This window comes from Clavelina lepadiformis, chromosome 9 (genome assembly GCF_947623445.1).
Source record: "Clavelina lepadiformis chromosome 9, kaClaLepa1.1, whole genome shotgun sequence".
NCBI lineage: Eukaryota > Metazoa > Chordata > Ascidiacea > Aplousobranchia > Clavelinidae > Clavelina > Clavelina lepadiformis.
This window is the reverse complement of record NC_135248.1, coordinates 13,828,491-13,847,774: the sequence shown is the minus strand read 5'-3', so window position 1 is coordinate 13,847,774 and position 19,284 is coordinate 13,828,491. Positions and strand designations below refer to the sequence as shown.

At 37.8% G+C, this 19,284-nt stretch overlaps 2 protein-coding genes and 1 pseudogene across 7 annotated transcripts; 2 read left to right on the top strand and 1 right to left on the bottom strand.

Annotated features, from left to right (window-relative positions):
- Window positions 1–1,061: 1,061 nt before the first annotated feature.
- On the top strand, window positions 1,062–15,967 carry LOC143471264 (uncharacterized). Of its 3 annotated transcripts, none has more exons than XM_076969682.1 (7): window positions 1,062–1,179; window positions 12,833–13,010; window positions 13,136–13,297; window positions 13,960–14,148; window positions 14,324–14,608; window positions 14,745–14,932; window positions 15,690–15,967. In XM_076969682.1, exons 1-7 carry the CDS (start codon window positions 1,109–1,111, stop codon window positions 15,949–15,951), a joined length of 1,335 nt encoding a protein of 444 aa, XP_076825797.1. In that variant the 5' UTR covers window positions 1,062–1,108; the 3' UTR covers window positions 15,952–15,967. The 3 variants fall into 3 exon arrangements, with proteins under 3 accessions (XP_076825797.1, XP_076825799.1, XP_076825798.1); XM_076969684.1 differs by having other exon boundaries at window positions 1,082–1,179; window positions 12,840–13,010; XM_076969683.1 differs by lacking the exons at window positions 1,062–1,179; window positions 12,833–13,010; window positions 13,136–13,297; ... (2 more) ...; window positions 14,745–14,932; window positions 15,690–15,967 and adding exons at window positions 10,041–10,118; window positions 10,187–10,991; window positions 11,087–11,199; window positions 11,315–12,823.
- LOC143470655 (uncharacterized) lies at window positions 1,393–3,600 on the bottom strand (annotated as a pseudogene). Its single transcript, XR_013119388.1, has 4 exons — window positions 3,570–3,600; window positions 2,763–3,413; window positions 2,577–2,689; window positions 1,393–2,455 (listed from the first exon to the last, which is right to left on the bottom strand). The product of XR_013119388.1 is annotated as an uncharacterized LOC143470655 (transcript).
- Window positions 15,694–18,797, top strand: LOC143471269 (uncharacterized). 3 transcript variants are annotated; one of them, XM_076969692.1, is made up of 8 exons: window positions 15,694–15,820; window positions 16,065–16,208; window positions 16,560–16,682; window positions 16,770–16,826; window positions 17,189–17,311; window positions 17,399–17,518; window positions 17,792–18,089; window positions 18,199–18,797. In XM_076969692.1, exons 2-8 carry the CDS (start codon window positions 16,092–16,094, stop codon window positions 18,402–18,404), a joined length of 1,044 nt encoding a protein of 347 aa, XP_076825807.1. In that variant the 5' UTR covers window positions 15,694–15,820; window positions 16,065–16,091; the 3' UTR covers window positions 18,405–18,797. The 3 variants fall into 3 exon arrangements, with proteins under 3 accessions (XP_076825807.1, XP_076825806.1, XP_076825808.1); XM_076969691.1 differs by having other exon boundaries at window positions 15,699–15,820; window positions 15,995–16,208; XM_076969693.1 differs by lacking the exons at window positions 15,694–15,820; window positions 16,770–16,826 and having other exon boundaries at window positions 16,073–16,208.
- Window positions 18,798–19,284: the final 487 nt, after the last annotated feature.

The following is a 19,284-nucleotide window of genomic DNA, read 5'->3' as shown; positions in this document are numbered from 1 at the left end:
GTTTGTAAATTAGCGACCTGAGAGATTTTGTTGATCAAACAAATATATTTAACCGATAAACCGTCCTGGTTTATTTAACTACGGTCTCGATCGTAAACTGACTACACTGTGAGATTGTTGCTTTGGGCGCTAAATTTTAGGGTGACAAAGTATCGATTAATTTGTCACAGTAACAACTAGCTTACAGAAACGCGTTTAGTTCCCATTGAATAGAAAATTACATCGTTTAATTACCCATGAAAGAATAGACAAAAGTATAAGTTTTAAGCCTAAAATTCCCTTAGCTAAAAATGTTCCCGACCCCTGATTTAGATGAAAGCAGCAGCTACTTGATAACACAACAATCTGCTTTGTGCGCTCCTGACTAAAGGAAGCAGCTCAGACATGTTTTAACACTTCTCAGTTGCATTGAACTAAGTCATTGGCGCTCGCAGCGCATACGCACGTGCGTACAATTTTCAGCCGTGTTTTGTGAAATTACGTTTATTTATAAATTTGACAACTTACAGGCTGTCACCGAGTTGATTTCAGAGTTTTTTTATCACTATCGTCGGGATACGTCATTGGTAAGACCGTTGCCATATTTCAAGTTCTTTTACAGTACATATGTTGGTTACTCGATATATTTGGTTGATTTATTCTGGCTAACTTAAGCACAACATCTATGACGTCAATAAAGGTTTTATTGCTGAATAATCCTATATAATTAAGACTACCAGCGTATAGGGAGCTCATTGGGCAATAACCTCTCTCACGAACCCAATTTTAGGACTCACAGATCTTTTTACGTTTTTAATTTTTTCGTTCGCCGTATTTCCTTGCTTGCATGTGACAACGTTTTGGCTTTTATCTTATTATATTGTAGACTGGTATACGTCGTTAAAAAATTGTTGTATTCTCGTTTCAAAAATGTGAAATAAATTAACAGCTATTGTATACGTAAAATCAAAGAATTTATTTCTAAACTCTGATGGAAACATTTTAACCGATCAAAGTCTTATAGAACAAGATATAAGAAAATTCTACGCATCGTTTTACAGTTGCCAGATAAACTCGGTCGCATCCACACTCGATATTCCCTCGATACTCGACCGGTTTAAGAAAGACGATGTCTGTTACCGAAGCCCAAAGACAGGAAGAAGATAGACAATTGGAGAGAATTGTGAGACGGTTGTCAAGGTAACTAGGACTGTTATAACGAGCTGAACATAGGGTTAAAAATAGGCTGATCCGAGCGCGGCTGCTTGCAAAGCAATTCAGCAAACGACATAAAATGTAAGATATTGTTTTCGTATGTGACTTTTTTAACTTAGGAGTCACTGATGTACCGCAATTGTACATGACAATAGTGACTGACACTAAAAACTCATGCAAAATACATATTTTGAAATTTATTCCATTATATTGGGCACACGTACTAGAATTTTACAAGCATACACATAAAATACACACGTTTAAAACAAGTTGGTATCGTATTACAAGGTAGTACAGACAAAATGGATATCTTCAAAACCAGTCTAGATTGTAACATCCTACACACAATGAATATGTATGCAACCAGTCTAAATTTCAAACTTCGAATGGTTATTCTGGGTAAGAGTTGAAGTGGTTGGCACCATCATCTGGATCATGCCCGATCTGCCCTTCCATAAAATCTCCATTATTTGGAAGCCTGGTTGTCGTGGAAGGGCGCTACATCGGGAATTTCCAGATACATTACCCGACCTTTCGGTGGCTGAAGCTCGGCGAATTCTGCAAAAGCTCCCGGGTTTCTTTGCGGTTGTAGAGTTGGTGTTGACGGTTGTCGATATAAATGCGCCAGAGGTCTTTACAAGAGCTATTGCACAACCATGCGGGCACCATAGACCGGCTCAATCAAGACACGACCGGTTTAAGAAAGAGATTACCCAAACGAATTACTACATGCTTAATACAACTTTATATCGTAGCTAAAGAGTTGACACACTAAATTGAAATCTTCAAAACCAGTCGAAATTGTACCTTAACATTCCGCATAAAATTGACACGTCTACCAACCGCCTCGATCGTTACCTTTAACTGGTGCCTGTTCTGGGTAATAGTTAAAATAGTTGGCGTCATCTGGATCATACGTGACCTGTTCTTCCACAAAGTCCACATCATTTAGTATCCACTCCTCTTGGTTGTCGTTGAAGGGCGTTACATCGAGAATATCGGAATGCATTACCCGATCTTGAGGTGACTGAAGCTCGGCAAATTTTGCTGAAGCTTCCGAGCTTCCCTGGGGTGAAGACGTAATTCGTGCTTGCTGCCTGGTTTCGGTCGCCATATTTGAAGCCCTGGATGTATTGGAGGTGGACTCAGGGAAGTTGTTTAAAGACTTGTCGCTACGAGAGACGTCATCGTTTGCTTCATGATTGTGATGGTGCTTGCGTAACGAGCTGGGGTGGCTGTACTTTCGTTCGCATCCTTTGTACTTTAAAGCAAAAAATAAGAATCAATACTTGTGGCAAAGACGCTCAAATTTTGCTGACTTCGTTTACAAAGAAAAGTCTTTAAATTAAAACATATCAAAGCGAACTAGGAATGTTGCTTACCTTGCAAACAAAAGGTTTTCCTTCAATGTGCATGTAGCTGTGCTTTTTACGATCAGAACTGTTGGAAAATCATCGATCACACCCAGGATATTCGCATCGAAACCGTTTTTCTGCTGAAATAAAAAATTGCAGACTTGGAATCTCATATTTCGTTAATGAAAGTGTAGAGAATGCCAGATATCTTACATGTGTGAGTTCTTATATGGATTTTGAGGGTTTCACTCCGGCTAAATCGCTTTCCACATCTGAAGCATTGGAAAGATTTCTCTCCAGTGTGAACTCGGATGTGGTTGACCAGCTTGTACTTGGCCTTGAAAGCTTTCAAATGACGGTTGCATTGACGCCAGTAGCAAGTGTGGTTGCTTTGTTCCGGTCCTCCGACGTGATCACAAGTGATGTGGTGGACAAACGCTTTCATGTCTTCGAAGATTAAACCGCACACTCTGCTGCCCTCCTGGCTCCAGATCATCCATTCGCACGCAGTCGGTTTCGAAAGTTGGTTGGAAAACGCTTTTTCTTTAGCGGCTGGTTGTTGAGGCTGTTGCTGTTGCTGTTGAGCTAACGGCGGCAAACGTAGAAAGTTTCGGGATTGGTGCTGAATGGCCAACGGTTGCTGCTGAAAGTTTGACAGTTGTTGCTGAAAGGTTGATGCGTCATATCCGGAATAAAATGCCGGCGTCGGAGTTGTCGGATAAGGATAGGCCTGATAGTTGACATAGGGATGCTGGGCCGAGAACAAATTTTGGGGATCTCTGTTAGCTCTTGGATCGTAAGGAGCAACTGGTGGGAGGTTAGGTCCGCTCGGAGAATTCATATTCTCGATTATTTCAGAGAAATCTGAAAACATAAAAACAGATAAAAAATTTCGCCATTATCCAATCATATAAATGTGGAAAGATACATACCTCTGGCAGACTTTTCAACCCATATCAGGTTGTGAAAACTTTTACGATTTTTTCTGCTTCAAATGGTATCTGTCGAACACTGACCAACTACTGGGCACATCTGACTGGATCCTGGTCATTTATACCTGGCCTGATCTGGCTCTGCTTTTTACTTATCACGACGTCACAATCAATTCTTTGTTTGTTTAACTTCCGATCGTTGGCGATCGCTTTCCCACCGGGTCACGTGCTGCGATTCCCAAAACTCATAATTTACCTTCGGTCGCTAGTTATCGAGTCTACAACGAAGATAATTCCAGGACGCAGCACGCGTCCAGCGATGACGTTGCATGATGTCACTATGGGCGTGAAAGTCGAAAATATTTGCAATTACTGTGTTTATCAAGTTAAATACAAGTTAACAACTACTTGCCAATGTTCATAAACATCGGCCTAAAAAAAACACTAAACGCTCTGAAAATATTTTGGTAACAAAGTTATATAAAAACCAAATTATTAATTTAACGCCCGTCGCGTTTCCCTTGTCATTGTCGGTTAATGCTAAACTTATACCACAGCTTTTTAGTTGAGTTTTTGGTTTTAAAAATCGTCATTTTTGCATAAAGATATCTAACCGATTTTTAAAATATAAAACCAAAAATATTTTCATGAATTGAGAATATATCTGATTGGGTTGAGAATTCTCTTTTTTGATCGTCAAAACCTGGTGAAATTGTTATAATTGTCGTTTTCCGAAATTCCTAAAAATCCTCTATCATAATTATCATCATAATTGGAATAATCGACTCAGTGTTTTTCGCCTTCCAAATCCTGGCATGACAGGAGACGTTTACCCCGGTTGGTGATTATCCCATTGTTACCTCACAATCTGTGTTTTCCGTCTGACCGAGATAACGCTTATTTACTTACTTGGTTTGAGATCTTTTGTCTGAATTTGACTTTCATTAACTGTAACTTTTCTTTTTGTTTTAAAAGTTTCTTCTCTAAAACTGTTTGTGTTTTAGCAGTTAACCTCTATGCACAAAAACGTGACCAAATGTTGTGTTGAAGTCCACTGTTACGATGCAGTAATAATGAAAAACTTTTAAACTAGTTTGTTTTTTTGCTTTTTCCAGTTATCCCTATTTTAATACATTAATGGTGTATTATAACAACGGTAATAAAAACAACGCTACGTTTGATAATTTTTTCTCATTTGAAATCAAAACGTAAACCGCTTTGTAACTTGACTATTGCATTTTGCTCTATTACAGGGGTGGGCAAACTTGTTCAATGAAAGAGTCACTTGCGGAAAAATATAAACACCAGAGAGCCGCAAAATCAGTAATGATTGTCAATTTGGTTATTATATTATTAATAGTCATTTTGGGATGTTACTTTTTAGCTAGAAGACCCATAAAAAGCATGTCGGCGAGGCGCACTTTAACAGCCTTTGCCATAGACTCTTAGAGTATAGAATCTATACCTGAAAACGATGTCGGATTCTATGTCTACTGTTACGTCATAAACGAAATGCTGGCCTAAATAAGCAAAACAATAGACAGAAACGTTCATAAATGATGCTCTTGGTAGCCTTTACAAATTTTTTGGAATTTTACGGTTCGACCAGAAGAGCCACAAAAAAAATGCCGGAGAGCCGCATGCGGCTCGCGAGCCGCAGTTTGCCTACGTCTGCTCTATTACAACAAGAACTTAATTTACAAATCTACTGTATTTCAGCAAGAAATTAACAAATAAGAATGTTTTTTTCAAAACTAATAAATTTTTGTAATCGATCCGATATTCTGAGACGGACACTTTTAACTTGCCAGTCCTTAATTGTTACTGTATGCCCGTCAGCTGGTCGCAATGATTATTACGTCATTATGCGCTTTATTCTTTTTATTCATCGGAAATTTGTCCGATCGTTGCGCGACAATCAATTGTTTGTTTTCTCGTTGTTTGTTGCTCAAGGTATAAAATTGAATGAATGTCTTCAAATGAACTTCCATTGTGTTGGTTTGTTATAAGTGAAAACTAAGTGAAACGGCCAATTCGACCTTAACTCAACGAAGCTCAATTTAAAGCTAAGTTAACTTTCTTGAAAATTAAGAAAAACTGCAACAAGAAAACAACTATTGTGAACTTTTTACGATTTCACAATAAAATTAGTGCAGTGTACAAGTACAACTTTGTGCAAAAACCTAAAACACTGCAGTACAAAGTTTTTACAATGACCACCCAAATGTCTTCTCCCAGAAAAGGTTAAAAAGTTACCATTTGAAGCATTAAATCATTGTTGGCAATAGTTGTGTTACATAGTTCACTTTTTAAAATGCAAGGATATCGTTTCAAAATTGACATGTGTATAAAATGTATGTCGTCATAATAACATCACAATGCCGTCTATTTTTGATTGTTTAGCTCTCAAAAGCCGATCGCTCTCCCACCAGCTCACCTGTCGCGATTTCCTCAGCTCATTATTTACCTTCAGACGCTGCTTAAATCACCTACACCTGCGCTTGGCACGCGTCCATCGATGACGTTGCGTGATGTCACCATGGTTGCGAAAGTAGAAATTATTATTTGCTCATGCACATGCACGTTCAAATCAAGCAAAACGCAATATTGTGAATACGCGTTCGTTTCAATTTCACGAAAACAATATTTTGTCCAAGTGGGAAAAGTCAAAACTACACTTATATATATATCCAATATATTGGAATAAGTTCATCAAGATATCAAATAAGATCGTAATTGTGTTTATTTTTGCATTGACAAAGTATATAAGGACTCGTTGCTTGGTTGAACATTTTAAGTCATTTTGAACTTTTTCGACTGAAAATAGCGTTCTTTTCTTAATACAGGAACGCGTCCATGTTTGAAAACAGGTTACAACGTCATCAGATCTAAATTTTAAATTTGAATTTTTACTCCAATATTAATTAAATGTGCAGTTATTTGCTGAAATAAGATGAGACAAAAATTTGAAATTTGAAAATTGTAAATGTGATTTTCCAAACATATAAAAAATAAACGATTTAAATAGACCAAACAATTGAAGGCTGCTATAAATAATTTCCATAACTTCATCAATCAACTCAACTTGATTTACATGACGTAATTACCGTGTTCAGAATATTTTCATTTATCGTCATAATTGAGGTGATTTCTTGATTCCCACATCTTGCAGAACTTAGCTTGATAGTAGAGGATTATCACGGCTGGTGGTTGCCCTATTTCTATGTCACAGACAGTATTTTGCAGATGGTCGAGCGATCTTTTGTTTGTTCGTGCGACCCAAAGTGCCCTGGGTAATTCTGTCTTTCACTTTCATTTTTATTTTGCCTTTATGGTAAAAAAAGTAAAACAATCAAATTTGACAGTAAAACTATTCAAAGTACATTTCCAATTGTATGTCCATAACAATAGAAATTTGTAGTTTAAAATAATTTAGTCGGGCAGAAAATACTACACGTTTTTTACTGACAAACAGCGGACGAAGAGCGAAAAGCTTCTCCTAGTTTCAGGGAAATAAGCCGTTGTTGCGAACGTTTGGAAGCCAAAAAATACAGAATAAAATTTCTTGGCCGATTTTTCTTCGAATACCCACAGTTTTTAGAATACAAATATTACTTTGTTATTTTCCCAAAAGTAATGATGATGTTCATTCATAGTGTTGCGGTACCAATTCGTCTCCAGTACATGCTAAGATTTTCGTCATAACAAAGTCACACGGACAAATTTTTTTTTACTTCTACTCCTCGACCGCCTTCCCACCAAGTCACTTGCTGAGATTCATTCAATTCATTATTTACCTAGTTATCGGGCCTGCTGTGTCATTTACACCTGGAGTTGGCACGTGTCCACCTATGACGTTGCGTGATATCACAATTGAGGCGAGAGTCGAAAATATTTGCACATACAGGACTGGTTTGTGTACGAGACGTGCTGCCCTAAGTAAGGTGCGAAGTTTGAATTTTCGTTCAACAATTTTGTTTGAAACTGTGATCGTGAAAGACCCGTTAATGCTCACCAAACAACATTGTTCATAAAATTATTAAATCAGAATATTTTAGGTCGAAGCTAAAAAAGTCTCATTCAAGTACTTTTGGACAAATACACTTTGAAGAAATGAATTTCCACCAAACGTAAAATTTATCCAAACAATACAAGGTCATTAGACGATTTCAGAAGTCTAAGGCAATTTCAAAATTATTTTACCGATGTTCCATTTAGCTAATCTTGTCAAACCCTCACAAAACCAGAGTTTAATCAGCTTCAGTCATTATGATGTAACAATAGGGTAATCACCAAAACCGATAATCGTGTTTGAATGAGCGAAGTTGAACGACAAAAGGGAAGCGAGTAATTACGGTATTTATGGCGTCGTTTCAGTTTGGGAAATTTTAGGAAGTAATTATGGAATGGGGCATGAGATTTTTCTGAGCGTTAATTATTATCCACAAAAGATTTTCCGTTATTTGAACAAACGTCTTAATTTAAATTTATTTACCATTTCGTATAAGTTAAAAATATAACTTCATAACACATTGCTGCATACTTTAAAAAATTATCCTTTTTAAACTATAAAACCATTAAAAAATATTTTTCAAATTACTTTTAACAATTTTCTTCGTTAAATTAAACTTAAAATTATAAAATTGATCAACTTCCCAACAGCCAGTAACAAAGAAGCGATCAATTTTTAGACTAAAACTACAAATAAAATCAAAATTCAACTTTCAAATCGTATATATAAAAACAAAAACAGCGTTTTTTTATATAAAGTATGCTGTGAAAGTTGTAAAATTAACCAAAACAGTTCCTCAGTTGGTTCCCAAGTGGACCGGATTGATTTAGAGTTTGTTCCAGAAATTATAATAAAAGTTCTTATGCAATGTTTTTAATTTCGATCAATTCTGTTGTTTAGACTGACTCAAATTGTCAAAAATATTAAAAATCGTTAAAGATACGGAAACAAAAACTGTTAAAATCTGGCTTTTTGACATTTTGTACATTTCTGATAGTGAAAATAATCCAGTTTAAAATATATGTATACAAGCCCAAACATTTTGAACTTTCGCGCACATTGTGACATCACGCAACGTCAACGATGACGCGTGCTGGGTGCCATTGCAGACTAGATAAAGACTGGTTGTAGGCAAACAATGGGTTTTGTGGAAATCGCGACGCATATGAGCTCGTGGGAAAGCGATCGTTGGTCGGAAGTTTAAGAAACGATTGCGGGACGTCATTTTGATGACGTCACAAAGCAAACTTTTTTGTAAAAATACTTAAGTTGTAAAATTAGAAACTGATGTGTTTGAAGAAAATGTTGTGGTAGATGTTTCAATGCAACAAAACCAACCAAGTAAGCTAACTTCTAAACTTCTGTTATTTTTCATTGTAAAAAATGTTTCAACATTTCAACTGATATATTTTGCTTTTTTATATTTTCATAATTTCTATTCTTCGGAACATTTTTGTTTTGATAAACGGGGAAGTATTTTAAATAACAAGAAAATAAACCGGATACATTTCCAGTTACATTTGCAACGAAAATTGGAGTGTGCCTAAATATTTTGCTTTTCCTGCAAATACCTTCTTAAACTTTCTAAACAAAAAATCAAGTGAAAGTCAAAGTTATTCAATGACCCCCCACAATCAACTAAACAACCGGTATCTCGATGCCCGAATAACACTGATTGTGACGCGACAATAGGCTAATCACCTGTTTAGTGATAAATGTTCTCGGTGAAGTTAAGTTTTTTTGAAAGGTGTGAGACAAAGAGAAACGAATAATTACATCATTAATGGAGATAATTAAACATTTCCATCGACATCAACTACCATTGAATGGGTTTAATGATGTTCAATGAAAATTAATATGAAATATGTTTTATGCACCGACCTAAAGAAACAGAAAAAAAATAAAAGTGAAAAATTTGTAAAAAGTATTTCATATTTTGTGCAAGTTGAATTGTAAATTTATTTGATATTTTGCAAAATGTTTTGTCTTTTATTTTCAAGCAAAAATACATCATACATTTGTACATTATAACGTTTTAATCACAAAACACAACCACTCAAAGCAGCAGCGATAAAAAATGGAATTCAAAGCAGGTAATGGTTAAAATAATAAAACTGATACCAAAATGTACTTTTGCGTAAGTTTCGTCTCATTTTTTCACCTCTCACCTGGTTTGAAAGAAACAAATGAGAGTAAAAATGTTTAAGTTTATCTCAAAAAGTGCTCAAAACATTGTCTTACACCGGTTAATCCTGCAAGTGCAAATATTTTCAACTTTCGCGCCCTTATAGGCCTCATGCAACGTCATCGATGGACGCGTGCTGCGTCCTGGAATTATCTTCGTTGTAGACTCGATAACTAGCGACCGAAGATAAATAATGAGTTTGGGATCGCAACACGTGACATGGTGAGAAAGCGATCGCGAACGATCGAAAGTTAAACAAACAAAGATTTGATTGTGACGTCGTGATAAGAAAAAAGCAGAGCCAGATCAGGCCAGGTATAAATGACCAGGATCCAGTCAGATGTGTCCAGTAGTTGGTCAGTGTTCGACAGATACCATTTGAAGCAGAAGTGATCGTAAAACCTTATACAACCTGACATGGGTTGAATAGTCTGTCAGAGGTATGTATCTTTCTACATTTATATGATTAGATAATCGCGAAATTTTTTATCTGTTTTTATGTTTTCAGATTTTTATGATATAAATCAAGCCAATGCATCCAACAGCTTTTACCAACCGTCCGTGTGATCATTATGAGTCAAGAATTAACCTGAACCCTCAAAATTTGTTCTCGTCTGCTCAACAACAATCGTTCAACTATCAGGCCCATCTTTATCCCACAACGCCGACGCCTGCGTTTTATCCCGGATATGACGCATCAAGAAATTTTCATCAACTTCCACCGCTATCATCCGGCTATCAGCATCCTTATTACTTTCAACCTCAGCAAACTCCGGTGCAATATCAAGCTCTACAACAACCATCAAACATTCGGCAACAACCATCAACCTTTCGGCAACAACCGTTAAACTTTCAGCAACAACCGTCAAACTTTCAGCAACAACCGTCAAACTTTCGGAGACAGCGGGGAACCATTCAGCAACAATCCCAAGGCTTGCTACAGTTGCCGCCAACCGCTCAACAGCAACAGTCAGTAACTATCAAAAAAGCTTTTTCCAACCAACTTTTGAAACCGACTGCGTGCAAATGGATGATCCGGAGCCAGGAGGGCAGCAGAGTGTGCGGTTTAATCTTCGAAGACATGAAAGCGTTTGTCCACCACATCACTTGTGATCACGTCGGAGGACCGGAACGAAGCGACCACACTTGCTACTGGCGTAACTGCAAACGTCATTTGAAAGCATTCAAGGCCAAGTACAAGCTGGTCAACCACATCCGAGTTCACACTAGAGAGAAACCGTTCGCATGCCCCGTCTGCAGTAAGGGATTTGGTCGGACCGAAAATCTCAAAATCCATATAAGAACTCACACAGGTAAGATAATATTTTAGTCTAAGCGTTATTCTTAGCATTTTCTGCACTTTCATTAACCAAATACGAGCTTCCAAGTATGCAATGTTTTATTTCAGGCGAAAAACCGTTTCGATGCAAATATCTTGGGTGTGATCGACGATTTGCCAATAGCTCTGATCGTAAAAAGCACAGCTACATGCACATTGAAGGAAAATTATATGTTTGCAAGGTAAGCAACATTCCCAGTTTCGCTTTCACATGTTTTAATTTAAAGACTTTTCTTTGCAAACCAAGTCAGGTGAAATTTCAATTCTAAAATTTGATGATTGCCTTTTATGTTAAAGTACAAAGGATGTGATCGCAGCTCCACCCACCCCAGTTCGTTACGTAAGCACATACGTATGCACAAAGCAAACGGTGACGTCATGAGCAGCAATTACTCACCAATCATCTCTCCCCGAACCTCGTCATCAGAAAACACAAGTCACTCAACTGCTGCTGAAGATCCTGACGTCACGTCGATCCTCCAATCACTCACGTCATCTCCGGAACCGACGCAACTTGGCATCGACTACGAGTCAAATGACTTCAGTCAAGGATTTGGATTCAACGAAATGCTCTCCGGCGAAGTGGATTCTTTATGGCCTCTGGATGATGACCTCACACAGCGAGCAGATTTCTTACAGGATTATTCTTCCGGCTGCTCTCAGTCACCCAACCAGTCATTGCCCTCATTTGACCCCATATTTGGTGCTTAATTTTTTGAAATTTGAATTAACTTGGATACGTTAAACCTGGTGCCTTTTCTACATACCTGTAAATATCATGTGTGTTATTCTAAAATAAAGATCACTTTGACAACTATTTGCTGCCGTTTCTGTGATTAAACTTTCCAGGCGAATAAGTGTTTAAGTTATCAGACTCTTTCAATAACTTTTCCTTTTCAAAATGACACAACGTTTTTCAAGTTCTAGTCCCTATAAGGTGACTGGATTTGATTCTCACCAATCGACTCACTAGTGATAAGGCCGATGGGTAAGGCCGATGGCCCAGAGATGTGCTAAGGCCGTGGGAATTTTTTCTGCACTCTGAACGCGATTCCGCATGTTAATGCATTCGTACAAGATTAAACTTTTTCTCACACCTCAAATGTGTCGACCTGCTGGGCACTGCAGGGTAGTCTAGGTATAGGCTATGTTACTTCACACAATGTCTACGGTTAATTTGAATTGTGGTTTCGAACAATGCTTTTATCGTACTTTACCGAATTTAGGGTGGCTTGGTGATGCTTCTGCACCCATCATAGAGAGATAACAATTAGTTTTAAAAACAGCTTTGAAGACTTTTCAGCAATCGGCAAAGTGAGACTTTAAAAAATATTGACTTTGTGGACGACAAAGAACTAAAGAACCAACTATAAGCATATTATTTTGAAATATGGAGTATTGGCTATTTATATTGGTACGCTTAAATATATGGTCAAAAAAGGCATTACAGTCAATTAATTACAATTGACTGATGGATCTCAGTATGACGTGTTCAGTGTACAGACAGGTGCAAATACTTGTGCGTATCGAGCCAGGTTAAATATCGTTTGTAATGACTTGCCATTTCATGCTGACACTGCGTTACCATACGTGAAGCAATCGCACGGTGTACAGCATTTTTTACTTTGGCAAAAGAATTTTTAACAGGTTATCAAGTGATGTCTCAGGTGAAAATACAGCAACTCTGTTGTATGCGTGCATAAGCTGACTCTATATTTCTCACGTAAAGCAGACTGGCTTGGTTATCCAATTAAACCAGTTTTTGATAATAACTGCCTTAAAATCAATCGAAGTTGATCGTTTATTTTTTATCAGAAACGAGAATCATCTTCGTTCATTGGATGTCACTGTCTACCAACTAGCGGACAAAGTTTCACTCCTTAACGTCACCGTTTTCTATCAACGCGCTGACTTCGATGAACTGGAAAAGTTTTCCGAATCAAATCGTGAACTGATGTACAGTTTCGCCGAATCCCTAACGTTACGACAGGAGGTAAATTAACTGTATTTAACTTCGGTATTGTATTATGTATTATTGTATTGTATTCGGTATACTGTATGTATTTAAAACGGTCACAATTCATTGTATTTTAAGATGTCTATGTTAAATTTTTACAGGAATTCACAACTTTCAAATCAGCAACAGAAAATCTCATCAGTGGCATTCAACGTGAGCAAGATGGCTTTGAACTTGAAAACCACAATGTTAATGAGACACTAGGCTCGCTAACACTGTGGAAAGAAAATGTCAATGGAGATTTGGATTCGGTCGGAGATACGGTTCGTTTATTTGTTATTTTTAGAAGAGCATATTTAAGCTTGCGTTATAGCAGGCTTCATAGTGTGGCCGTTTTCAGCAAGATCCTGGGCGTAATGAACAACCAAAAATGACAATTGCGGTGTGCGAAATTGCTCGGAAGCAATGGAAGTGCGCAATTACAGAGCAATGTACACAGTTTGACCTATTTTATTCTTTATATCAATTGCAAATTGAGTGTGCAGAAGTTCTGTCCAAGTCAAAGTGCAAAATAACGTCACCATAAATGTGGCACTGAGCTCATCAAAAGCAGTATTGAGTGCGCTTATGCCAAACTCTGTAGTCTGGATATAACCTACTTCATGCATGTGGTAGGCTAGATAGTGGACATTTAGACATTGCAGAATGTACAAAGGTATGAAATGTTCCAGTATTTTGAAATTAACTGACACAGAGAGTATATTTGCAACAAGATAAAATGAGAATTGTGCGGCAGCTGCACGCACGAGATTGATCAATGTTTAGACCAAAGTTTTGGGTCTATTGCAGAAGTGCTCAACCACAGGATGCATTTGTATTTGTATTTGCATTTGCACAACCCAAGTAATTTCTACAGTCGGTACAACAACTATAAACAGCACAATATTATAGGCTCGATGTAAGCCTTAACATAACAATTTTACAGTTGGAATTTCTCGATGCTCGCGTTGAATTGATAGCTGGCGCGTTGAACCAAATTGCGATTCTAGACGAAGATGTTTCCAACTTCAACGATAGCTTGGCTCAAATCAATGGGTCAGTGAGGAGAAATGCCGAAAGATTTGATGAATTGAAAGAGTCCGTCTCAGCTGCTGGAAACCTTATCACAATTCTTGTAAGTTATGAAGCTAAATATTCAAACCCTATGTGGAAAACACAACGGCTGGAATTTTTAACTTTGTGATGTAAATTAGAATATTTAATTAAGTTTTTACAAACATAATGAAACAATAATTGTAAGTCGAAAACATACCGTTCACAATTTCTTGTGTGTTTTTATTGTTTTACAGCAAAATGAGAAGCAGGTTTCTGAAAAGAATCTTCAAGACCAACAAACTAACCTTAGGACCGAATTCGATGCTCTTCGTGAAAATGCTCTGAATTGCACTGAAATAGAAGATAAAGTTTCTTGGCAAATTAACAGCGTCGTATCTGATGTATGGGATAACATAACAAACATAAAGTCAATTGTTAACGACCTTCGAGAATCTATGGGCGACCAACAAACGATATTAACGACCGTGATAAATGAGGCAGTTAACCAACAAACAGCTGTAGATGATCTACTATGGAAGGTACGCTTGAAATTGCGTAAATTGTTAAGTTAACAAATACATGAAACATGTAAAATCACATAACACCAACTCTGCATCCAACTCAATGCTAAGAGTGTTGAAGCAAAAAAGAAAAATTATCTTGTTTGTATTAAAGGTCGCCCAACAGGATGTCATGTTATCGACACTGAACACAACTGATCTTTCCATGCAAAAGAAACTAAAAGAACTACAAGCAGGGGATAAAAGTACTTCAGATTCGATCTCAGAGCTGAGAAATTCAGCATCTGAGAAAGACCAAGCGATCCAGTCATTAGAGACAACGCAATGGAACATACAGTCAAGGTAGACCAGGGGTGGGAAAACTTTTTGTACTGCGGGCCGCATTAGAGAAAATGTTGCAGCCGGCGGGCCGCACACTCTCATTACAAAGTAGGAAAATTTACCCGGTGTGTAAATAAACGCATATTCATATTAAACACAATTTTTGCATTTCACAATCAGTTACGTTTAAAGCTACGCAACTTCATCCCAAAGGCCTACGGTAGCCGCTACCGTATTTGTATTTTATGATCAAACAATTGAATCAAACAATGCGTGAGAAGTGTACGGCTAGTTGCTGAGAGCATGTTGCAATACATGCGCGACTGACGTGTGTGTGTTTACGCACTGAAAGTGAAGAGAAAAACACACTCGTAAAGGGTAATAATTTGTCATGTAACCTGTTTAATTAAAACAACAAGTGATGAGTTGGAGTTTCTGCAAGTGCCGGCGGGCCGCATAAAATGGGACGGCGGGCCGTAGTTTTCCCACCCCTAAGGTAGACCATAATCACGTTGGTACCAACACGTTATCATTATACATGGGGCCCATGTACATAGAACTATACATGGAAGTAATTCTACTTTACCATCAAATAAGAATAAGATTTGCCAAGGATTCCCATATTTTGAGATGGGTACAATTCACGATGAAACTAACGTTCTTTTAATATTTCTGTGCTGGTATCTTCAAACACCGTCGATAACTTTTCATCAGGTCCATGTTATTGTAAGAGGCTTTTATGATGTAACAAAAATGATAATGAGATTCCTCCTGCTAGAATGAATGAATTGACATCACGGATGGAGAGCACGGAGGACCAAGTGAGCTTGATGGAGGCAAGATTCAGTGGATCCCAGGGAAGACTGATATCTGCCACCAGGGACGTCCAGCGCCAAATCGGAAAACTTGGTAGAAATTTGTTATGTATTTTAATAGTCATTTTTGTTTGTTACCGCTCGATTATTTGTCGGTCTAATTGGATCGACTGCCACTGGACTTTACTTCTTTCCGCAATATCCATGCTCTATTTAAGTAGTTAAGTCAATGTAACCACAGAAGCCTATTTTGCAAAGTTGCTTACAGTTAAATTCCGACTAATCTTGCGTGACTTCACAACTGTGATTGTAACACGTATTTTGATGTCACTGCGGAGAACAACGTCACGAGTATTGTGAACCGGATGACATTTATCGAGTATGATCAGGATAACGCTTACAACATCACTTCCACTTTATTCGAGACGATCCGGGAACAAACGAACCAGATCAGCATCCTGAACCAATCTCTAGCGTTTGGAGTAAGTTCTTTTGGGTGATGGGATTCAAATATTTTAACATCCGGTTCTCTCACTAGTAGCATGTCATATTGACCCGGGCCGATATACACATGGGAATATATGTATACGCTTGTTGACAACTGGTTCGTGGAGGTCATTGAAATTCCAAGAACCGGCTGAATCCCACCGCTGTATATATCATGCCTACCACGTGCTTGCCTGTAAGCTTGCTTTGTGTATAGCACATGCAAACTGGTGCGAACTGGCTGAATCCCACCAGGGCTTAGATCTGCAAGATTTAAATGTAGACTGTAGAGCATTGTGGAAGGCAATATTGCTTTTATGGAGTATTAAAGTATTTTTCCTTTTCAGCCAATGGACGTCTTCGCCAGTTTTGCCTCCACCATAGCCACAATCGAACAATCAGTTTTTGATGTCAATGAAACTCTCAGTGCTGAGGTTACTGGTATAGCAGCACTCCTAGTGGATTTCCAGGTAAGATTGTGTTGTGCGCTATACAGCACATTTATCACCCATGCTTATAAAATGACAAAATAAGGACAATCTTTTATTTCAAAACAGTTGGCTTTTGACACGTCTGGCCGCCAGATGGAGCGCATAAGCAATGAAAGAGCAGAGGTGGGCAACATACGGCCCGCGGGCCGGGTCCGGCCCGCGACGATATTTTGAGCGGCCCGCAGACAGTTTAGCAGTTCAGTTTTGACTTAAGCAGCTATTGAAGTATATTATTCGTTAATAAATTCATTAAATACTGTTTTTGGTCTCTATGCTTAAAAGTTAAAGTTTACATTAAATACGATTTATTCCTTGCATAGGTGGATAAATACACGATTAATGTATCGATTCAGGAATCCGGCCCGCCTAGTACTTTATTTTCTCATATCAGGCCCGCCGACCGAAAAAGTTGCTCGCCCCTGCTGTAGAGCGTTGTGAAAGGCAATATTGCATTTTTGGAGTATTGAAATATTTTTCCTTTCCAGCCAATGGACGTCTTCGCCAGTTTTGCCTCCACCATAGCCACCATCGAACAATCAGTTTTTGATGTCAATGAAACTCTCAGTGCTGAGGTTACTGGCATAGCAGCACTCCTAGTGGATTTCCAGGTAAGATTGTGTTGTGCGCTAAACAGCACATTTATCACCCATGCTTATAAAATAATAAAATACGGACAACGTTTTATTTCAAAACAGTTGGCTTTTGACACATCTGGTCGCCAGATGGAGCGCATAAGCAATGAAATCGAAATAATGGAAGCAAACTCCACCAATTACTTTGATTATTTCTCCACCGCTTTGGATTACTTGCGACAGGTCAGTGCTAGAACAACCACGAATAAAATTTTATAAACTCATTGACCACCAGCGAAAGCTAATTGAAGCGTTTGATTAAAGTGACTGAAGATATTAATTAGCAAACGTACATAATTACAAATGGATAGAATCCTATTAAATACGATTAAAACTCTGCACGGGCTGACTGCATAGTTTTCTTTGATGTGTATTTGTCTCAGCTGCCTCAAGCATTAACTTAACATTGATATTAGCATCCTGTATATACTAAATCCTTTGTTTATTTTTATGTAGATCGCGAGAGAAACGAACGACGCTGTCGGTGAGAACAGAGATAGAGTCCGGGTCCTAAACAGCACCATGCTCTTGCTTCAAGTTCTCGTGCCCGCCTACATCCAGAGATTTCAGCCGGACAAACAAAACGACACCGGCCCTACGCAGGAACCTTCCGATGTTGAGGAATATCCTCAACCTCTCATTTCCAACTTTGAGGAGAAGTTGGACTTGAAGAGCATGCTTCAGCAAGATGAAGAGAAAGATGTTCAAGATGGTGATTACAACTCAGACTACAGCGAGTACGATTACCAAGAAGGTAAGTTTGATTATCGTCAGCGACAATTAATTTAACAAGTTAACAGTTCGTTACAATAAACATTGTCGGACTATTTGGCTCTAATTATATTCTTCATGTTGTTTCTCAGCCAACGGTCGTTCTGTGATTTCATCGGATGAATATTTCAACTTTCCCGACTCGAACTTTGCCAATTACCCACAAGACCCGGAATACGACCTGGAATCGATTTTGAACGGGGACGCCGACCAGGCCAGGCTGGAAGGAAGAGTTTCGTCATCCTATGACGTCAACAACTACGAAGACTACCAATATTTTGCCGACGAAGAAGCTTGATTTTTGGCAGAAGTATTTCCCCCGGGATTAAAAAAACAATCGAAAAGAATTTACAAAAATTCCGCTTTCAACTTGTGGTTTTGTTTAAGCTGTAAGCATCTATTTGTTGCTTTCATGTGAAACTACTTAAAGATTGTGCTTTTATATTTCTAATGGGAGGTTTAAGGGTTTTATTTGGCTGATTCCGCAATCATGGTTTCTGTCAAGGTGTAATAATGTTAAAGCGCTTTATGTGAAAAATGAGTTTTGTTCCTACATTTGTTAAGATGTACTTTATTACGTCATAAATCACTCGCTTTTGCTTTTTCATTCTTTTTGATATGTAGTAAAACATTTATGTGTTTTGCAGAAAACTGAATTGCTCCCTAGAATAGAAATAAAAGACATCTTAGAAACAAATAAATATGTATATAGACAGATAACCTCTTTTATAAAAGTAAGGTTAACATTCTAAATTATTTAATTTAGTAACAACTCGATAGTTCGAAGTATATGCAGCAGCCCACGTACTTCGTCAGCATCAACTTTGTTGTGAAATGACAATTGCTGTGTTTTCTATCAAAGATAGATCAAATTTGCCTCCAACAAATACATAAAAAAAAACGGTCCAAAACGCTTGATGTTTATCTTTCTTAGAACTAAGGCAAACCTCTGAAAGGAAATTTATTGATCTTCACAATAAATTATTAGGTTTTAGCATGAGAAAGACTTGCTGTCAATAGATTTTTGTGATATCCTGATAACGAGGTGATCAAGCAAACCTGATTGAATCACGATATATTTCGTTTTATTAACTTCTCTAAATTTTGATTTCCAGGTTGAATAATATTTCCAAGACTTGAGCTCATTGCAACTTGAGCAATGAACATACTTGAAAAGG

What these genes read in the sequence shown, in the direction of transcription:
- LOC143471269 (XM_076969692.1), top strand. Translation starts at nt 16,092, where the DNA reads ATGACATTTATCGAGTATGATCAGGATAACGCTTACAACATCACTTCC. An exon ending in ACCAATCTCTAGCGTTTGGA is followed by an intron (nt 16,209 to 16,559) that starts GTAAGTTCTTTT and finishes TTTCCTTTTCAG; the next exon opens with CCAATGGACGTCTTCGCCAG. An exon ending in CACTCCTAGTGGATTTCCAG is followed by an intron (nt 16,683 to 16,769) that starts GTAAGATTGTGT and finishes ATTTCAAAACAG; the next exon opens with TTGGCTTTTGACACGTCTGG.
- LOC143471264 (XM_076969682.1), top strand. Translation starts at nt 1,109, where the DNA reads ATGTCTGTTACCGAAGCCCAAAGACAGGAAGAAGATAGACAATTGGAG. An exon ending in GAAACCTTATCACAATTCTT is followed by an intron (nt 14,149 to 14,323) that starts GTAAGTTATGAA and finishes ATTGTTTTACAG; the next exon opens with CAAAATGAGAAGCAGGTTTC. An exon ending in CAATGGAACATACAGTCAAG is followed by an intron (nt 14,933 to 15,689) that starts GTAGACCAGGGG and finishes TCCTCCTGCTAG; the next exon opens with AATGAATGAATTGACATCAC.